This window comes from Panulirus ornatus, chromosome 16 (assembly GCF_036320965.1).
Source record: "Panulirus ornatus isolate Po-2019 chromosome 16, ASM3632096v1, whole genome shotgun sequence".
Lineage (NCBI taxonomy): Eukaryota > Metazoa > Arthropoda > Malacostraca > Decapoda > Palinuridae > Panulirus > Panulirus ornatus.
The window spans coordinates 13,292,768-13,309,061 of NC_092239.1; the positions used below are offsets into that span (position 1 = coordinate 13,292,768).

The 16,294-nt window shown below is 45.6% G+C and overlaps 2 protein-coding genes across 2 annotated transcripts in view; both read right to left on the reverse strand.

Moving 5' to 3' along the window:
* The window catches only part of LOC139753901 (gamma-aminobutyric acid receptor subunit pi-like), a 44,772-nt gene extending 28,913 nt beyond the window's left edge, over window positions 1-15,859 (reverse strand). The window contains exons 1-4 of the mRNA XM_071670858.1: window positions 15,171-15,859; window positions 3,712-3,959; window positions 2,416-2,480; window positions 1,514-1,652 (exon numbers count right to left, since the gene is read on the reverse strand). Of these exons, the coding sequence (XP_071526959.1) occupies window positions 1,514-1,652; window positions 2,416-2,480; window positions 3,712-3,959; window positions 15,171-15,319 (601 nt within the window). The 5' untranslated portion in view covers window positions 15,320-15,859. The remainder of the gene's footprint in view (window positions 1-1,513; window positions 1,653-2,415; window positions 2,481-3,711; window positions 3,960-15,170) is intronic.
* Window positions 8,971-14,737, reverse strand: LOC139754003 (uncharacterized; the record flags this gene model as incomplete). The annotated part of the gene is made up of 3 exons (XM_071670956.1): window positions 8,971-9,072; window positions 12,843-12,896; window positions 14,378-14,737. Coding segments are annotated over 3 exons (516 nt in total), but the record flags the coding sequence as incomplete, so codon positions are not given.
* Window positions 15,860-16,294: the final 435 nt, after the last annotated feature.

The window sequence follows — 16,294 nt, forward strand, 5'->3', positions numbered from 1 at the left end:
CACTTCCTCCAGTTTTTCTCCAATCAAACTCACCTCCCAATTGACTTGACCCTCAACCCTACTGTACCTAATAACCTTGCTCTTATTCACATTTACTCTTAACTTTGTTTATGGATGAGGTTGTTAGGGAGGTAAATGCAAGAGTTTTGGAAAGAGGGGCAAGTATGAAGTCTGTTGGGGATGAGAGAGCTTGGGAAGTGAGTCAGTTGTTGTTCGCTGATGATACAGCGCTGGTGGCTGATTCATGTGAGAAACTGCAGAAGCTGGTGACTGAGTTTGGTAAAGTGTGTGAAAGAAGAAAGTTAAGAGTAAATGTGAATAAGAGCAAGGTTATTAGGTACAGTAGGGTTGAGGGTCAAGTCAATTGGGAGGTGAGTTTGATTGGAGAAAAACTGGAGGAAGTGAAGTGTTTTAGATATCTGGGAGTGGATCTGGCAGCGGATGGAACCATGGAAGCGGAAGTGGATCATAGGGTGGGGGAGGGGGCGAAAATTCTGGGAGCCTTGAAGAATGTGTGGAAGTCGAGAACATTATCTCGGAAAGCAAAAATGGGTATGTTTGAAGGAATAGTGGTTCCAACAATGTTGTATGGTTGCGAGGCGTGGGCTATGGACAAAGTTGTGCGCAGGAGGATGGATGTGCTGGAAATGAGATGTGTGAGGACAATGTGTGGTGTGAGGTGGTTTGATCGAGTAAGTAACGTAAGGGTAAGAGAGATGTGTGGAAATAAAAAGAGCGTGGTTGAGAGAGCAGAAGAGGGTGTTTTGAAATGGTTCGGGCACATGGAGAGAATGAGTGAGGAAAGATTGACCAAGAGAATATATGTGTCGGAGGTGGAGGGAACGAGGAGAAGAGGGAGACCAAATTGGAGGTGGAAAGATGGAGTGAAAAAGATTTTGTGTGATCGGGGCCTGAACATGCAGGAGGGTGAAAGGAGGGCAAGGAATAGAGTGAATTGGAGCGATGTGGTATACCGGGGTTGACGTGCTGTTTGTGGATTGAATCAAGGCATGTGAAGCGTCTGGGGTAAACCATGGAAAGCTGTGTAGGTATGTATATTTGCGTGTGTGGACGTATGTATATACATGTGTATGGGGGTGGGTTGGGCCATTTCTTTCGTCTGTTTCCTTGCGCTACCTCGCAAACGCGGGAGACAGCGACAAAGCAAAAAAAAAAAAAATATATATATATATATATATATATATATATATATATATATATATATATATTTAGTAGAATCTTACTTATTTCTTTCTGGCTACCAATATGGCTCTCACAATGCGAAATATATCTATGATTCTCTCGCCTGTATGCTATCCCTCTTCCTCCTCCTCCTCCATACATGACCCTCTCTTTTCAAAACTTAACCCTAGCCACACTTACTCTGATGATTCCACCCTACATACAGAAGGGTGCCCATGTATAGGAGAGGATGAGAGAGAAGCACCCATCTATACAAGTGGACAACAGAAGAACACCCATCTATATAAGTGGATAACAGAAGAACACCCACCTATGTAAGTGGTGGGGAGCCAAATGTATCGTAAGATCTCTGGCGCTATATTGAGCCACTCTTCGTCAGGCAAATGCAAAGGTGCGTTGAGGCGAGAATCCTGCCAGTACAGCCGGAGATACCACTCTATCGTTACGTCCTGTAGGTCAGCCCAGAGTAGGCCAGGTCAGGCCATGCCATGCAGGGTCAAGGTCACGCCACATCGGACGAGATCAGCAGACATCCGGAACGCGTGGAATTAAAAAAGGAAGAACGAAAGTGAATGGAAGTTAAAACAGAGAACAATGAAACGTGAGAATAATCGAACATGATGAAAAATAGGGAAATAATTGTTCATTCGCAGTCATTCGTCGACGGTGCAAAAGAGGATATAGCGTCCTTCACCAAGACTCTTATCCTTGAGCATAACGGTACGGCCCTTGACCACAACGATACGATCCTTGGGACTCGAGGGCCTGGCCTTTGACCTGACCCTTTAAGGGTTAGACCAAAGGCCCGATTATCACACTCAAGGGTCGTACCGTCGTTCTCGAGGGTCGTACAGTCGTACCCAGTGGGTAATGCCAACCAGTGTATTGACGTCCTCACACCATTGCCACAACCATGCCTTTGGTAAGCCCCATGAAGAGGTGCTATGGCTGGGACACATGAAGAACACCAGCCAGTACGTGCTGGGAAGTAGTGCCAGGGATGAAACCTCACCCAACTAAGGTGCACAAGGTGTAAGTGCCTCAAAAAAAAAAAAAAAAAAAAGTGCTGTGTCGGGAAAAGTAAAACATCTACTTCTGGAGACACTCACTACTTACAGTAAAGTGCCATTGCTGGAACACACGCCAGCCATGCTGCACAGCCAGTGTTGGAAATAAGTGAAAGTGGTGGCAGCAAGTGGCTAGAACACTTACCATGTTCTGTTCGTCAATCTTCTGGATGTCACGAACCTTGGCACTGATGGACACAGGCACCGGACCTGCAAGGAGCACAGTTATAGACACACACACACACACACACACACACACACACACACACACGAACACCACTACCAGTACACTTTCTAGTGTTCTATGAATAACAGTAAAGGTCAATAAGAGTGGAAGTCGCTGCGTCACCCATAAAACAAAAAGATAATATATATATATATATATATATATATATATATATATATATATATATATATATATATATATATATGAACGTGAATTGAAGGGCAGTTTCTCGGAAGAACACTAGTGTGGTGACAACAACATATAACGAGACAAGGTTATTCAGTGATCAATATCATCTGTCTGTGTATCTGTCTGTCTATCTATCTATATTTTCATTTCCATCCATCTGTCTAAGTGCTTATTTATCAGTCTATAGATACCTGATTTTTCATTCAATTATACAACCTCCAGGACCACATTTATGGGGTTCCTGCAGCGCCAACGCTGCGTTCCATTGATGTACAAGGAAACTATGTGTTCCTTTGGATTCAAATCTTCCCCAACGAGACTGTACTGCTTTCCGTTCATTGTAGATTATATATATATATATATATATATATATATATATATATATATATATATATATATATATATATATATATATATTTTTTTTTTTTTTTTTTTTCATACTATTCGCTATTTCCCGCGATAGCGAGGTAGCGTTAAGAACAGAGGACTGGGCCTTTGAGGGAATAGCCTCACCTGGCCCTCTTCTCTGTTCCTTCTTTTGGGAAAAAAAAAAAAAAAAACGAGAGGGGAGGATTTCCAGCCCCCCGCTCCCTTCCCTTTTAGTCGCCTTCTACGACACGCAGGGAATACGTGGGAAGTATTCTTTCTCCCCTATCCCCAGGGAAGTATATATATATATATATATATATATATATATATATATATATATATATATATATATATATATATACACACACACACGAACACAGGGGTGTTAGTCACTGGTCTGTTCGCGAGTGAAAAGCCACTTTTGGCGAGGCTGTATCATCGTCTTGTGACGGAAGGCAGTAACTGTCTCTTCCAGGAACTTCCCACCGCAGTTCTGGCTGGGTGACTGGCTGACAGCACTCACCACCGTCCTGGCTGGCTGGCTGATAACACTTACCACCGTCCTGGTTGGCAGATTGGCTGGTTGACACCGTCCTGGCTGACTGACAACACTCACCACCGACCTGGCTGGCTTGCTAGCTGGCTGACAACACTCACCACCGTCCTGGCTGGTTGGCAGGGTGAACTGGTCGTAACCGGCGGGGACCACAGCTTGTAGGGTCGGGGTAGGAGGCCTGGTCGTGGTGCGATGTTCCCATCCTGGACATCGGGCGTCCCTGGTGGGGTCTGCGGTGGTCAGGGTGGGGCCAGAGGTCTCCAGTGAAGGGTTAGACGTCAGCACCAAAGCAGGTGGGGCTTGGCGCCTGTCCCTCCAGTGAGGTGCGAGGCGGCCGTCGTCCGCCTCACTGCCGGGCACACAGAGAGAAAAATTAGTCACCTTCCTCAGTCATGTGGTCAAGTGGTTCTATGGTCACTACGAGTCTAAATATTCCGGAACGCTGGGTACGGCAAACCTTATAAAAGAAAATCTTGAAAAACGTAACTCCTTCTTCATTACCTTCCGCATGAAACTGTCTTATTCACCAAACATTCAAACCAATATTTGTCTCGCCTTCCTAAGAAAAAATCCTGTACAGAATATTGACCTTAAAGAGCTACTGCTTGTCAGGTGTAACTGAACTCAACTTTTACATTGATATGTCTATGTACAGCTTCACTATTCATTTAGGATATATGTATCCTTACACAAAAGACACTTAACGCCATAGTTCACAAAAATAGGAAAAAAAAAATGGTGATTAGCCAGCTTCATAGCTGGATGCCAAGCGAGAGTCATTCACCAAAGCATGTCTTGCAAAACCCCCAAGCTATACAGAGGAGTTCCCCAAGATGCGGTTCTTTCTCCATCCCTTCTCAACCTCTTCCTACACTAATGCTCTTCCGACCCGACAAGCTAGAGCGTGAAAGTCCTCTCGTACGTAGACTACCTCACAGTCACATCACAGCACCCTGTCTCTACACAAGCAACAGCAATAAATATGCAGATCTGTGTCACGCACCTAGCATGCTGCACGTATCGATCAAAAACGGGTGTCTGCTTCCCCACAGTTTTCCGCCGTTACTCTCCTAACCCGTGACAGATATGAATCCAACCTATGGCCTTCCATAACCCTGAAATATACCATTCCTCCATCCCTAGCAAGACACCAACCAGGATATACGTCACGAGCGAGAGGAACTTCATTCGGTCGTAAAGCTTGCAGTATCTGCACTCCTTATGCGTGAAGATGCAGTCTGTTTTATATTACTTTCTGTACTGTTGTTTTTAGTAGTGGAGTTCACATGAGGCACGACGAATAGGCCTCCTTGGGCTGCACTGGTAAGCCACTCAGACGATAACAACGGCGTTTTCTGTAAGACCTGGGCGTTCACTTCGAGATGAGTCAGTCGCGCTCTCTGTCTCCAGAGCCTTGCGAATTCCACCTCCTGAAGTTGAGTATTGGAGGGAGTGTCATTGACATGTCGACACTGGGTGTCATGCTGCTGAACAGTTGTCATTGACTTCGACTCCGCAAACCAGATGATCCACTGATCTTTCTCCTTCGAACTCATCATTTTTTGTTTAGCTAGAGATACGAACCAACTGATCTCTCAGATTAAACCCCGCAAAACAACAAAATACCATTAATTAAGTTGCCGAATGCAAGAAATCGCACTGATGTGTGTCTATTTTGTGTTAAGAATCGAAAAGCGGAATAAAATTTTTTGAACATATTCTGTTTGTGTGTGTGTATGTGTGTGATTACTGTTTGTGTTTTATATATATATATATATATATATATATATATATATATATATATATATATATATATATATATATATATATATATATCTTTTTCTTTCATACTATTCGCCATTTCCCGCGTTAGCAAGGTAGCGTTAAGAACAGAGGACTGGGCCTCTGAGGGAATATCCTCACCTGGCCTCATTCTCTGTTCCTTCTTTTGGAACACAGGAATACATGGGATGTTTTCATATATATATATATATATATATATATATATATATATATATATATATATATATATATATATATATATATATATATAATTACTCATGTCTTCACAAAACATACACAAACACACACATGCACACCAGACGAAGCCAGGTGTGTGTGTGTGTGTGTGTGTGTGTGTGTGTGTGTGTGTGTGCGTGTAATGTACCGACCTACTGTCTACACTTGCAACTTGACTCGTATATCATTCTACTGCTCATTCATACTTGGTCGCTATTTTCTGCGTTGGCGAGGTAGCGCCAGGAACAGACTAAGAAAGGACTCACTTCCTCAAATCCATTCTTTAACTTTAATGCGTAAAGCACCGAAGCCACAACCAGACCCACAGACCTTTCTATGGTCTACCCCAGACGCTTTACATGTCCTAGCACAATCCATTGACAGCACGTCGACAACAGTATACCACATCGTTCCAATTCATTCTAGTCTGTGCACGCCTTTCACCTTCCTGCATGTTGAGGTCCCGATCGTTCCAAATCTTTTTCACTTTATTCTTCCATTTCCAATTTGGTCTCCCGCTTCTCCTTGTTCCCTCCACTTCTGGCACGTATATCCTCTTTGTCAACCTTTTCTCACTCATTCTCTCCATATGTCCAGACTGTTTCAGCACACCCTCTTCTGCTCTCTCAAACACTTTTTATTTATCCGTAGATTTTGTATCTAAGTGGCGCAAATGATGTCAGTCATGGGCTTAAAGTGAAGTATTTGTCAGGTCTAGTCTAAAATGCATAGGTTCGAATCCTGGTTGCGGCAATCGGTCCTCAGTCAACCCAGCTGTTCATCCACCCCTTGGGGTTGGCTGATAAAATGGATACCTGGCTCAGGCTAGGATATATATATATATATATATATATATATATATATATATATATATATATATATATATATATATAGATATATATATATATATATATATATATATATATATATATATATATATATATATATCGTTAATGGGATGGCCTTGATTAGGGCCTCAACTGCCCGTGCCGTCTAAGCAAACATAAAAGAAAATAAAAGATATTCTTTGCCTCAACTGTAATAAGATGTTTGGCCACGAGTTTACATCCATTACTACGATTGAAATCAGACTGGAGTCCTTGATAAGATTAAAGACTGGATTACTCGTCCACTTCCTCGCGTTCGTATAGCAACTACAGCGACTTAGGAAAGGCCTAAGTCCCCAGTTCTTAGTGTTCATCATCTTGTTTGCTTTCTCCCGAGAACATTATGCCTCTTCTTAACAATCATACTTCGTAATATCCTGCTCAGGCCTTATGCTAGTTCTTCGGTCGCCACCTTCAACAGGGGAGTGTGATGTACCTGCGAATCTCCAGCTAAAGCTTCACGTGTTTTATCCCTCGTATTTACAGATCTGAGTCGAGAATTTTTGATACATCAGAGGCTGAGGCAGGTAGGAAGGCCATGGTATGAGACAGTCAGCAGCTAAATCCATTTGAAATTTCAGAGTGTGTCGGTCATGCAATCGAAAAAAAAGAAAACATGATAAATTTAAGGTTTTTTTTTCAGTCATGCAACGCATTCGAATCACTGCGTGATGAATCTGTGAACACTGAGTCAATAAGTTTATCTAGTCTCCTGTTCTGAGTTTAAACTAAGTCAAATTATTCGTACTGATATTCTGCAGTATTCACTTGAGGGTCTTTTCTCGGATCTACCAAACTAAGTTCCGAGTATCAGCAATAAAAAAAAATCCTTCTGGTGGAAGGTGTGTGGTGGATTAATGTCAACACAGTGTTGAATAAATGAACATTTACATGGACTTGAGAGATCTCTGTTCCTATCGTCTACCCAATAAGACGAGTTCACGTGTCTTAAGTGACAGCGCTGGTGTTTCCATGTTTTAAGAGTCAGTCGGCTCATGTTTTGGAGTCAGTCGTCTCATGTTTTGGAGTCAGTCGTCACTCCTTTTAAGAGTCAGTCGTCTCATGTTTTTGGAGTCAGTCGTCACACGTTTTGGAGTCAGTCGTCACACGTTTTGGAGTCAGTCGTCTCATGTTTTGGAGTCAGTCGTCACACGTTTTAAGAGTCAGTCGTCTCATGTTTTTGGAGTCAGTCGTCACACGTTTTGGAGTCAGTCGTCTCACATTGTAAGAGTCAGCTAAATATTATTTCTTTTTATCGATTCTAAGTATGGTTCCCCGGCCGCCACTTCTCATTCTTTCATGACGCCGTCGAAGACATGACACCGAGAGAGCTATGTATGTGATACGTCAGCCTGACGATCACTGTATGGCATGAGGTTTGATGGTTCACGAGGAGGAGAAGAACTAGGGCGTCATTACCGCGGTGACCTTCCACCGTGGCTGCACCACAGTCCGTCACGGGACCATGAATATATAACAACACAAAAAAAGTTAGTCCCTTGAGTTCGACCTAAGTAAACCCCCTGAGCCTGACGGTACGATCCCTGAGCATGACGGGACGACCCTTAGGTAGATCAGCGTGGCATTTGATCTGGTCAAAGGCCAGTGGTCGTACTGCCGTGCATTTTCAAAGGCTCATAGCGTCGTGTTCATGAGGTCAACAATTTTCATCCCGAGCATAATAAGGTCTTTAGAACGACTCTCTCTCTCTCTCTCACTCCTCTTGAGAGGTAGGAGGAGTAGCGTTTTGCCTGGCGAGTACGACATCAGCTCAAGGTCAGCACCTTGTCCTCAATACCAGATAGATCGTATACCAGGAAGATATTGACACTCCGTCGTTGGAAAGATGAAAAAAAAAAAAAGATTATTTTCTCTATGTAACTCGTTGTACCAACATCATCCACTGGGTTTTTAATCCTCTGGTCCTGAAGCCATAGATATTATTTCTCTTCATTGTTGGCGCCATGATGTCGTAAGGGAAGAAAATTCGTCACACGTACACACCTCGGGGATGACCTTCCCCTTGGCTACCATGAATATAATGAACCTCAGCATCAGCGATGGTTCCCTTGCCAGCTAGCGACAGCCGTGCGTAATTCATGTTTAGTTCTTAACTTTTTACGAGCTTATTCCATACCATCTTGGGATTATTTCCGCACAGGAGGTTTGTTCATATTCTTTGCGTCGTCTGTCTATGTGAGGAGTTACTGACTGTCTTTTGATGACATGGTCATCATCTGGTCATGAATTCGTGACGAGGATAATACTCGCAGCTGGATGTAAACGTTGTCACATTCTGCAATTTGGCTTCATTATCTGTCATTTTTGCTGCAGCCCCCCCCCCCCCCTCTCTCTCTCTCTCTCTCTCTCTCTCTCTCTCTCTCTCTCTCTCTCTCTCTCTCTCTCTGAAAACATTAGGGTTGAGATGATTTTTATTTCGTGTTTGAACTTCTGTTAGTCTATCTGTCTGTGTCTCTGTATCCTAAACTTGAAGAACATTGAATCAGAAAGACATAGCGAAAAGAAGCTGATCACAGGCAAATCTTCAGCCCTGCCCTCCACCCTCATGGATACAGCCAATGCCTGCGTTGCTTACTTAATCAAAAGACAAGGACCACGTAGCGAGAGAGAGAGAGAGAGAGAGACAGACAGACAGACAGACAGACAGATAGAGACGGGACAGAGAGGAATGCGATCAGAATCACACTAAAAGCTACAAGTGTAGTTCGCATGTTTTCCTTGGTTTAAGTATCCTGTGGTGGTGCAGTGGTTCCTTCCACTCGTACTTTTATGACTGCAGTCAGGGAAGCTACCGCTGCCGGGGGTGACGAAACCCTGGCTGGGCAGAGTTCGGTGACGCCTTAGTCCAAGACTATACCTGGATGTACGTGCCGTGCGGCAGGTGGCTGCTGTGTTGGGAGGGTTTGCCCCTGATACACCAGCTGCTCTGTTTGTAGGTAGACAGTTTGGTTCCCACCTGATCCTACACCTTCCTTCTGCTGTGCAGTCACACCTCGTGAACAGCGCTGGCGATCGGGAAACACAGTCATCATTTTAGTTTACACACGATTGAATTACGTCAAACTGATCAGTTTTCCCCATCCTTCTCTTCCTTCTATCGTCCATCCCTCTTCCTTCAACCTTTCTACCTTTAAGAGTCAGGTCTGCACACACCTGCGGAGCCCTGATTGAGTTCTTCCTTCTTTTTCTTTCTGCTCATATCACCAGAGATGGCCTTAGACCTGAGCAGGTTTGACCTGTGCCATATATGTCACGATGAAAAGCAAAAGTTCCTCCTTTACAGCATGGGTGATTTACCACACTGTACTTTGAGTGATAGTCTTAACTCGGCCATATGAGGCGACTGAGACTTAGGTTGGCTTGAATGCGTTGGCCTTGAAGACATCATTGTAGTCCATGGAACATTACATAGGTGTCTTCAAGATTCGTCGGGAAAATAGGAAGGTCTTTACGTGGTAAGACGATACATCTTGTCTGAGGGAGAATTTTGTCCTTTGTTCTCTACTTTATCTGTATTACTAGTGGTCTCACCCTGCCACCCGCTGCCTTGTACACTTCTCTTCACAGGCGTCCATAGAAGGGTAAAGAAAATAGTTAGATGTCCTATTAGCATATGACGAGGTAATCTGGCAACTTATGCTCATATATAAACTACACTTTTACTGTAAATAAGTGACCTTAGGATCAGACATGAAGACTGTCCCTCCTCCATACCATCCAGCAGAATTAGTGTATGGGATTAAGGATGGAAGAAATACCATATAGCGTTAATGTTAACCAACATTACGACTTAACGGGAAGGGATAAGAGCAAATACTTCTGAATGTTTTAATCTATTCTCTGCTGATGAGTCTATGAGGATGGGCAGTCTTCCTAGTGTTCCTGACCGTGACGCACATAGGTTCGGGTCTTGGTTGAGGTGGTAGGTCCACAGTCAACCCAACTGTTCGTCCAGCCGTAGAAGCTGGTTGATGATATGGATACCCGGTGACAGCGAGGTAGCGCCAGGAAAGAGACGAAGAATGGTCCATCCACTCGTATACACACACACACACACACACACACAAATATATATATATATATATATATATATATATATATATATATATATATATATATATATATATATATATATATATATATATATATTCCTATGAGTCCACGGGGAAAATGAAACACGAAAAGTTCCCAAGTGCACTTACGTGTAATAATCACATCATCAGGGGAGACACAAGAGAGGAATATAACAGTCAGTTGATATACATCGAAGAGACGAAGCCAGGACGCCATTTGGTAAACATGTTTGGTAAACATATATATATATATATATATATATATATATATATATATATATATATATATATATATATATATATATATGTATGTATATTTATTTTTATTTTACTTTGTCGCTCTCTCCCGCGTTAGCGAGGTAGCGCAAGGAAACAGACGAAAGAATGGTCTAACCCACCCACATACACATGTATATACATACGCGTCCACACACGCAAATATACATACCTATACATCTCAGCGTATACATATATATACACACACAGACATATACATATATACACATGTACATAATCCATACTGTCTGCCTCTATTCATTCCCTTCGCCACCCCGCCACACATTAGATAACAGCCCCCTCACCCCCTCATGTGCGCGAGGTAGCGCTAGGAAAAGACAACAAGGGCCACATTCGTTCACACTCAGTTTCTAGCTGTCATGTAATAATGCACCGAAATGACAGCTCCCTTTCCACATCCAGGCCCCACAGAACTTTCCATGGTTTACCCCAGACACTTCACATGCCCTGGTTCAATCCATTGACAACACGTCGACCCCGGTATACCACATCGTTCCAATTCACTCTATTCCTTGCACGCCTTTCACCCTCCTGCATGTTCAGGCCTCGATCACTCAAAATCTTTTTCACTCCATCTTTCCACCTCCATACACGCACATTACATACATATACATATCAACATATACATACGTATATATACACATACACAGACATATGCATATATTCGCATGTACATATTCATACTTGCTTGCCTTCATACATTCTCGTCGCTACCCTGCCATACAGGAAACAGCATCGTTACCCCCTGCTACAGCGAGGTAGCGCCAGGAAAACAGACAAAAAAAGGCCATATTCATTCACACTCAGTCTCCAGCTGTCATGTGTAATGCACCGAAACCATAGCTTCCTCTCCACATCCAGGCCCCACAGACCTTTCCATGGCTCACCCCAGACGCTTCACATGCCCTAGTTCAGTCCATTGACAGCACGTCGACCCCGTTACACCACATCGTTCCAATTCACTCTATTCCTTGCACGCCTTTCACCTTCCTGTATGTTCAGGCCCCGATCACTCAAAATCTTTTTCACTTCCACCTCCAATTTGGTTGATGAGATGGCCTTTCTTAGGGCTTCAGCTGTTCGTGACGTCTCGGCTAACTTTAGAAAAATAAAGTTTCTAATGGATTCGCATTGACGATGAATTGTTACAATGTTTAAAAAGAATGGAAATAAACTTTGTCTTGTATTGGTTTTGTGTTCGACTCGTTTGTTTAAATTCTCAGGTTCTTTCAGAGGTTTGAAACTTTGTATCACGTCCGCATGCGATCCCTGCTTCTCGAAAAGAAGTGGCCCAAGATTGGCCTCTCTCTCTCTCTCTCTCTCTCTCTCTCTCTCTCTCTCTCTCTCTCTCTCTCTCTCTCCTCAGAGTTGGAATCAATTTCATGACCTATCCTTGTACTTTTTAAAGTCTTTCGTTTGTTTTTTTAAGTCTTATATGAAATTTAAGGACCATCATTTGAGGAGTATATTCAACATGTGATCTTGTTAACGCATGGGAGCTCGACTCGATTGTTTGTGGTGATCTGTGGTCAAAGACTCCCTAACCACAGATCCTTATTATCCACACTGTTCTATTGCGTATCGTTAAGCAGCGTTTAACGTACTACACAATGTTATTGATGACGTTAAACGTTCTTTTCTTCATGCACCGTAGACGATGGATATCTGAGTACTCTGTTATCAGTGCTTGATATTTTTTTTTTTTTTTGCCTCCCTTGTGCAGGAATTTGTATTCATTTATTATGACTTTTACATATTCTATGTTGTTATCTATATGGTAAGATAGTAAATTATCGCTACCAACAGTTTCAAGGTACACACGCGAGAGAAGAAAATATCTTGAAACTGTAAATGTTTCAGTGTAAGATCAAATGAGATCAAGAATGGGTCAATATGAGAAAACCAACCGTTGTCTCCATCATAAGGTACGAGAACTGGGAGAGGTAGTGTAGTAGGGATCAGGGAAGGTATGAGGATTGTGAGAGTAGGGAAAGGTAGTGTAGTAGGGATCAGGAAAGGTATGAGGATTGTAAAAGTAAGGAAAGGTAGTGTAGTAGGGATCAGGGAAGGTATGAGGATTGTGAGAGTAGGGAGAGGTAGTGAAGTAGGTATCAGGGAAGGTATGAGGATTGTAGGAGTAAGGAGAGGTAGTGTAGTAGGGATCAGGGAAGGTATGAGGATTGTAAAAGTAAGGAAAGGTAGTGAAGTAGGGATCAGGGAAGGTATGAGGATTGTGACAGTAAGGAAAGGTAGTGTAGTAGGGATCAGGGAAGGTATGAGGATTGTGAGAGTAAGGAGAGGTAGTGAAGTAGGGATCAGGGAAGGTATAAGGACTGGAAGAATAGGGAAAGGTAGTGATGCAAGGATCAGGAAATGGAAGATGGAAGCTGTACGTGGACCCATGGGTAGGGACGTTTGGGGCCCGTGGTTGGAGATATAGATGGGCCCATGGTGGAGGATGTAGGTGGGCCCATGGTGGAGGTTGTAGGTGGGCCCGTGGTGGAGGATGTAGGTGGGCCCGTGGTGGAGGATGTAGGTGGGCCCATGGTGGAGGTTGTAGGTGGGCCCATGGTGGAGGATGTAGGTGGGCCCATGGTGGAGGATGTAGGTGGGTCCATGGTGGAGGTTGTAGGTGGGCCCATGGTGGAGGATGTAGGTGGGCCCATGGTGGAGGATGTAGGTGGACCCATGGTGGAGGTTGTAGGTGGGCCCACGGTGGAGGATGTAGGTGGGCCCATGGTGGAGGATGTAGATGGGCCCATGGTGGAGGTTGTAGGTGGGCCCGTGGTAGAGGATGTAGGTGGGCCCATGGTGGAGGTTGTAGGTGGACCTGTAGTGGAGGATGTAGGTGGGCCCGTGGTGGAGGATATAGGTGGGCCCGTAGTGGAGAATGTAGGTGGGCCTATGGTGGAAGATGTAGGTGGGCCCGCGGTGAAGGATGTGGGTGGGCCCGTGGTGGAAAATGTAGGTGGGCCTGTAGTGGAGGATGTAGGTGGGCCCATGGTGGAGGATGTAGGTGGACCCGTGGTGGAGGATGTAGGTGGGCCTGTAGTGGAGGATGTAGGTGGGCCCGTGGTGGAGGATGTAGGTGGGCCCGTGGTGAAGGATGTAGATGGGCCCATGGTGGAAGATGTAGGTGGGCCCGTGGTGGAGGATGTAGGTGGGCCCGTGGTGGAAGATGTAGGTGGGCCCATGGTGGAAGATGTAGGTGGGCCCGTGGTGAAAGATGTAGGTGGGCCCGTGGTGAAAGATGTAGGTGGGCCCGTGGTGGAGGATGTAGGTGGGCCTGTAGCGGAGGATGTAGGTGGGCCCATGGTGGAAGATGTAGGTGGACCCGTGGTGGAGGATGCAGGTGGGCCCGTGGTGAAAGATGTAGGTGGGCCTGTAGTGGAGGATGTAGGTGGGCCGGTAGTGGAGGATGTAGGTGGGCCCATGGTGGAGGATGTAGGTGGGCCCGTGGTGGAAGATGTAGGTGGGCCCGTGGTGGAGGATGTAGGTGGACCCGTGGTGGAGGATGTAGGTGGGCCCGTGGTGAAAGATGTAGGTGGGCCTGTAGTGGAGGAGGTAGGTGGGCCGGTAGTGGAGGATTTAGGTGGGCCCATGGTGGAGGATGTAGGTGGGCCCGTGGTGGAAGATGTAGGTGGGCCCGTGGTGGAGGATGTAGGTGGGCCCGTGGTGGAGGATGTAGGTGGGCCCGTGGTGGAAGATGTAGGTGGGCCCGTGATGGAAGATGTAGGTGGGCCCGTGGTGGAAGATGTAGGTGGTCCCGTGGTGGAAGATGTAGGTGGGCCCGTGGTGGAAGATGTAGGTGGGCCCGTGATGGAAGATGTAGGTGGGCCCGCGGTGAAGGATGTGCGTGGGCCCGTGGTGGTAGATGTAGGTGGGCCCGTGGTGGAGGATGTAAATGTGCCTGTAGTGGAGGATGTAGGTGGGCCTGTGGTGGAAGATGTAGGTGGGCCTGTGGTGGAAGATGTAGGTGGGCCTGTGGTGGAAGATGTAGGTGGGCCCGTGGTGGAAGATGTAGGTGGGCCCGTGGTGGAAGATGTAGGTGGGCCCGTGGTGAAGGATGTAGGTGGGCCCGTGGTGAAGGATGTAGGTGGGCCCGTGGTGGAAGATGTAGGTGGGCCTGTGGTGGAAGATGTAGGTGGGCCTGTGGTGGAAGATGTAGGTGGGCCTGTGATGGAAGATGTAGGTGGGCCCGTGGTGGTGGAAGATGTAGGTGGGCCTGTGGTGGAAGATATAGTGGAAAATGGTGGGATTTACCTGAGGCTGCTGCAGATGTGATCCAGGAGAGACATAATAACCACACATAAGAGTGGCCCAACCATGGCGGGCCACCTGAGCTGGCTGCTGGTGTCCACCCGACTCTCCGCTAGACAGCGTATACCCAGCTGTCCGTAGCTGGTGCTCATCTAACTGTCCACAGATGGTATTCACTCGCTTGTGCACAGATGGTGTCCAGTTTCACTCCCCGTTGCTCGTGTGCATCTGTTCATCCGCAACTGCCTGCTTGAAAAGATTGTCCACATTCGGTTTTTCACCCAACTACTGCCCGGATTAAGTCTTCAGCTGCTGTCCAACCGACCATCCGCAGAGGTCTTTCCGTTCATTTCCCGCATCTGTTGTCCGGCGTATAATTTCCGTCAATGTTGCTCACTCGAATGATTTTAGTCCGTATCTCAACTGATGTCCGGTTAACTGTTGGCCGATAGTTTGCAACAAACTGTTCGGGAATGATGTGATTGTGAGCGTCTGCAGTTGGTGTCAACCCGACCCACTGCCCTGGTAACTAAGGGGCTTAGCGGAGATGGCTCCCGGCGTCTCATCTGCCGTTGGTCATCCCGGGTGGGTTTCAGGCGAGTCGAGCGGGCGTTGGAGGGAACAGCAGCGGCAGGAAGGGTGACAGGGAGCGACCACCATCTGTCGAAGCTGGTGAGGCACTGTACTGCCGATACCAGAGCCCCGCTCCACCTCTGCGTCTACAGCCCGGCTCCTCTGACTCGTCAATACATCACACGGGTCGTCTACACTGGACATCAGTCACACGCACGTAGCCAGAGGCAGTTAGTCTAAATAATCGAGGGCATATTGATGAGGATGTGACCTAGCCAAATGCAGGACGACTTGTTATTGACAGGCTGTACTTTCACAGGCTACGTGTTTTTGATCAGTGCCTTGAGTCTCAGAGGGTCTAATTAGTATCTTACTTGACCTCAAGACGTATAATGAGGTGAGACTGTATAAAAGTAGCAACTGACATGTTTCTGTGTTGTGAGGCCAGTATGACTTAGGCTGCAACCACCATACTGTTGAAAGAGGACTCACAGTCCTCCAACATCTTCCTTGAAGGTTGCCTAAATGGCCACCTCCAGGAGACAGAAAGTAGC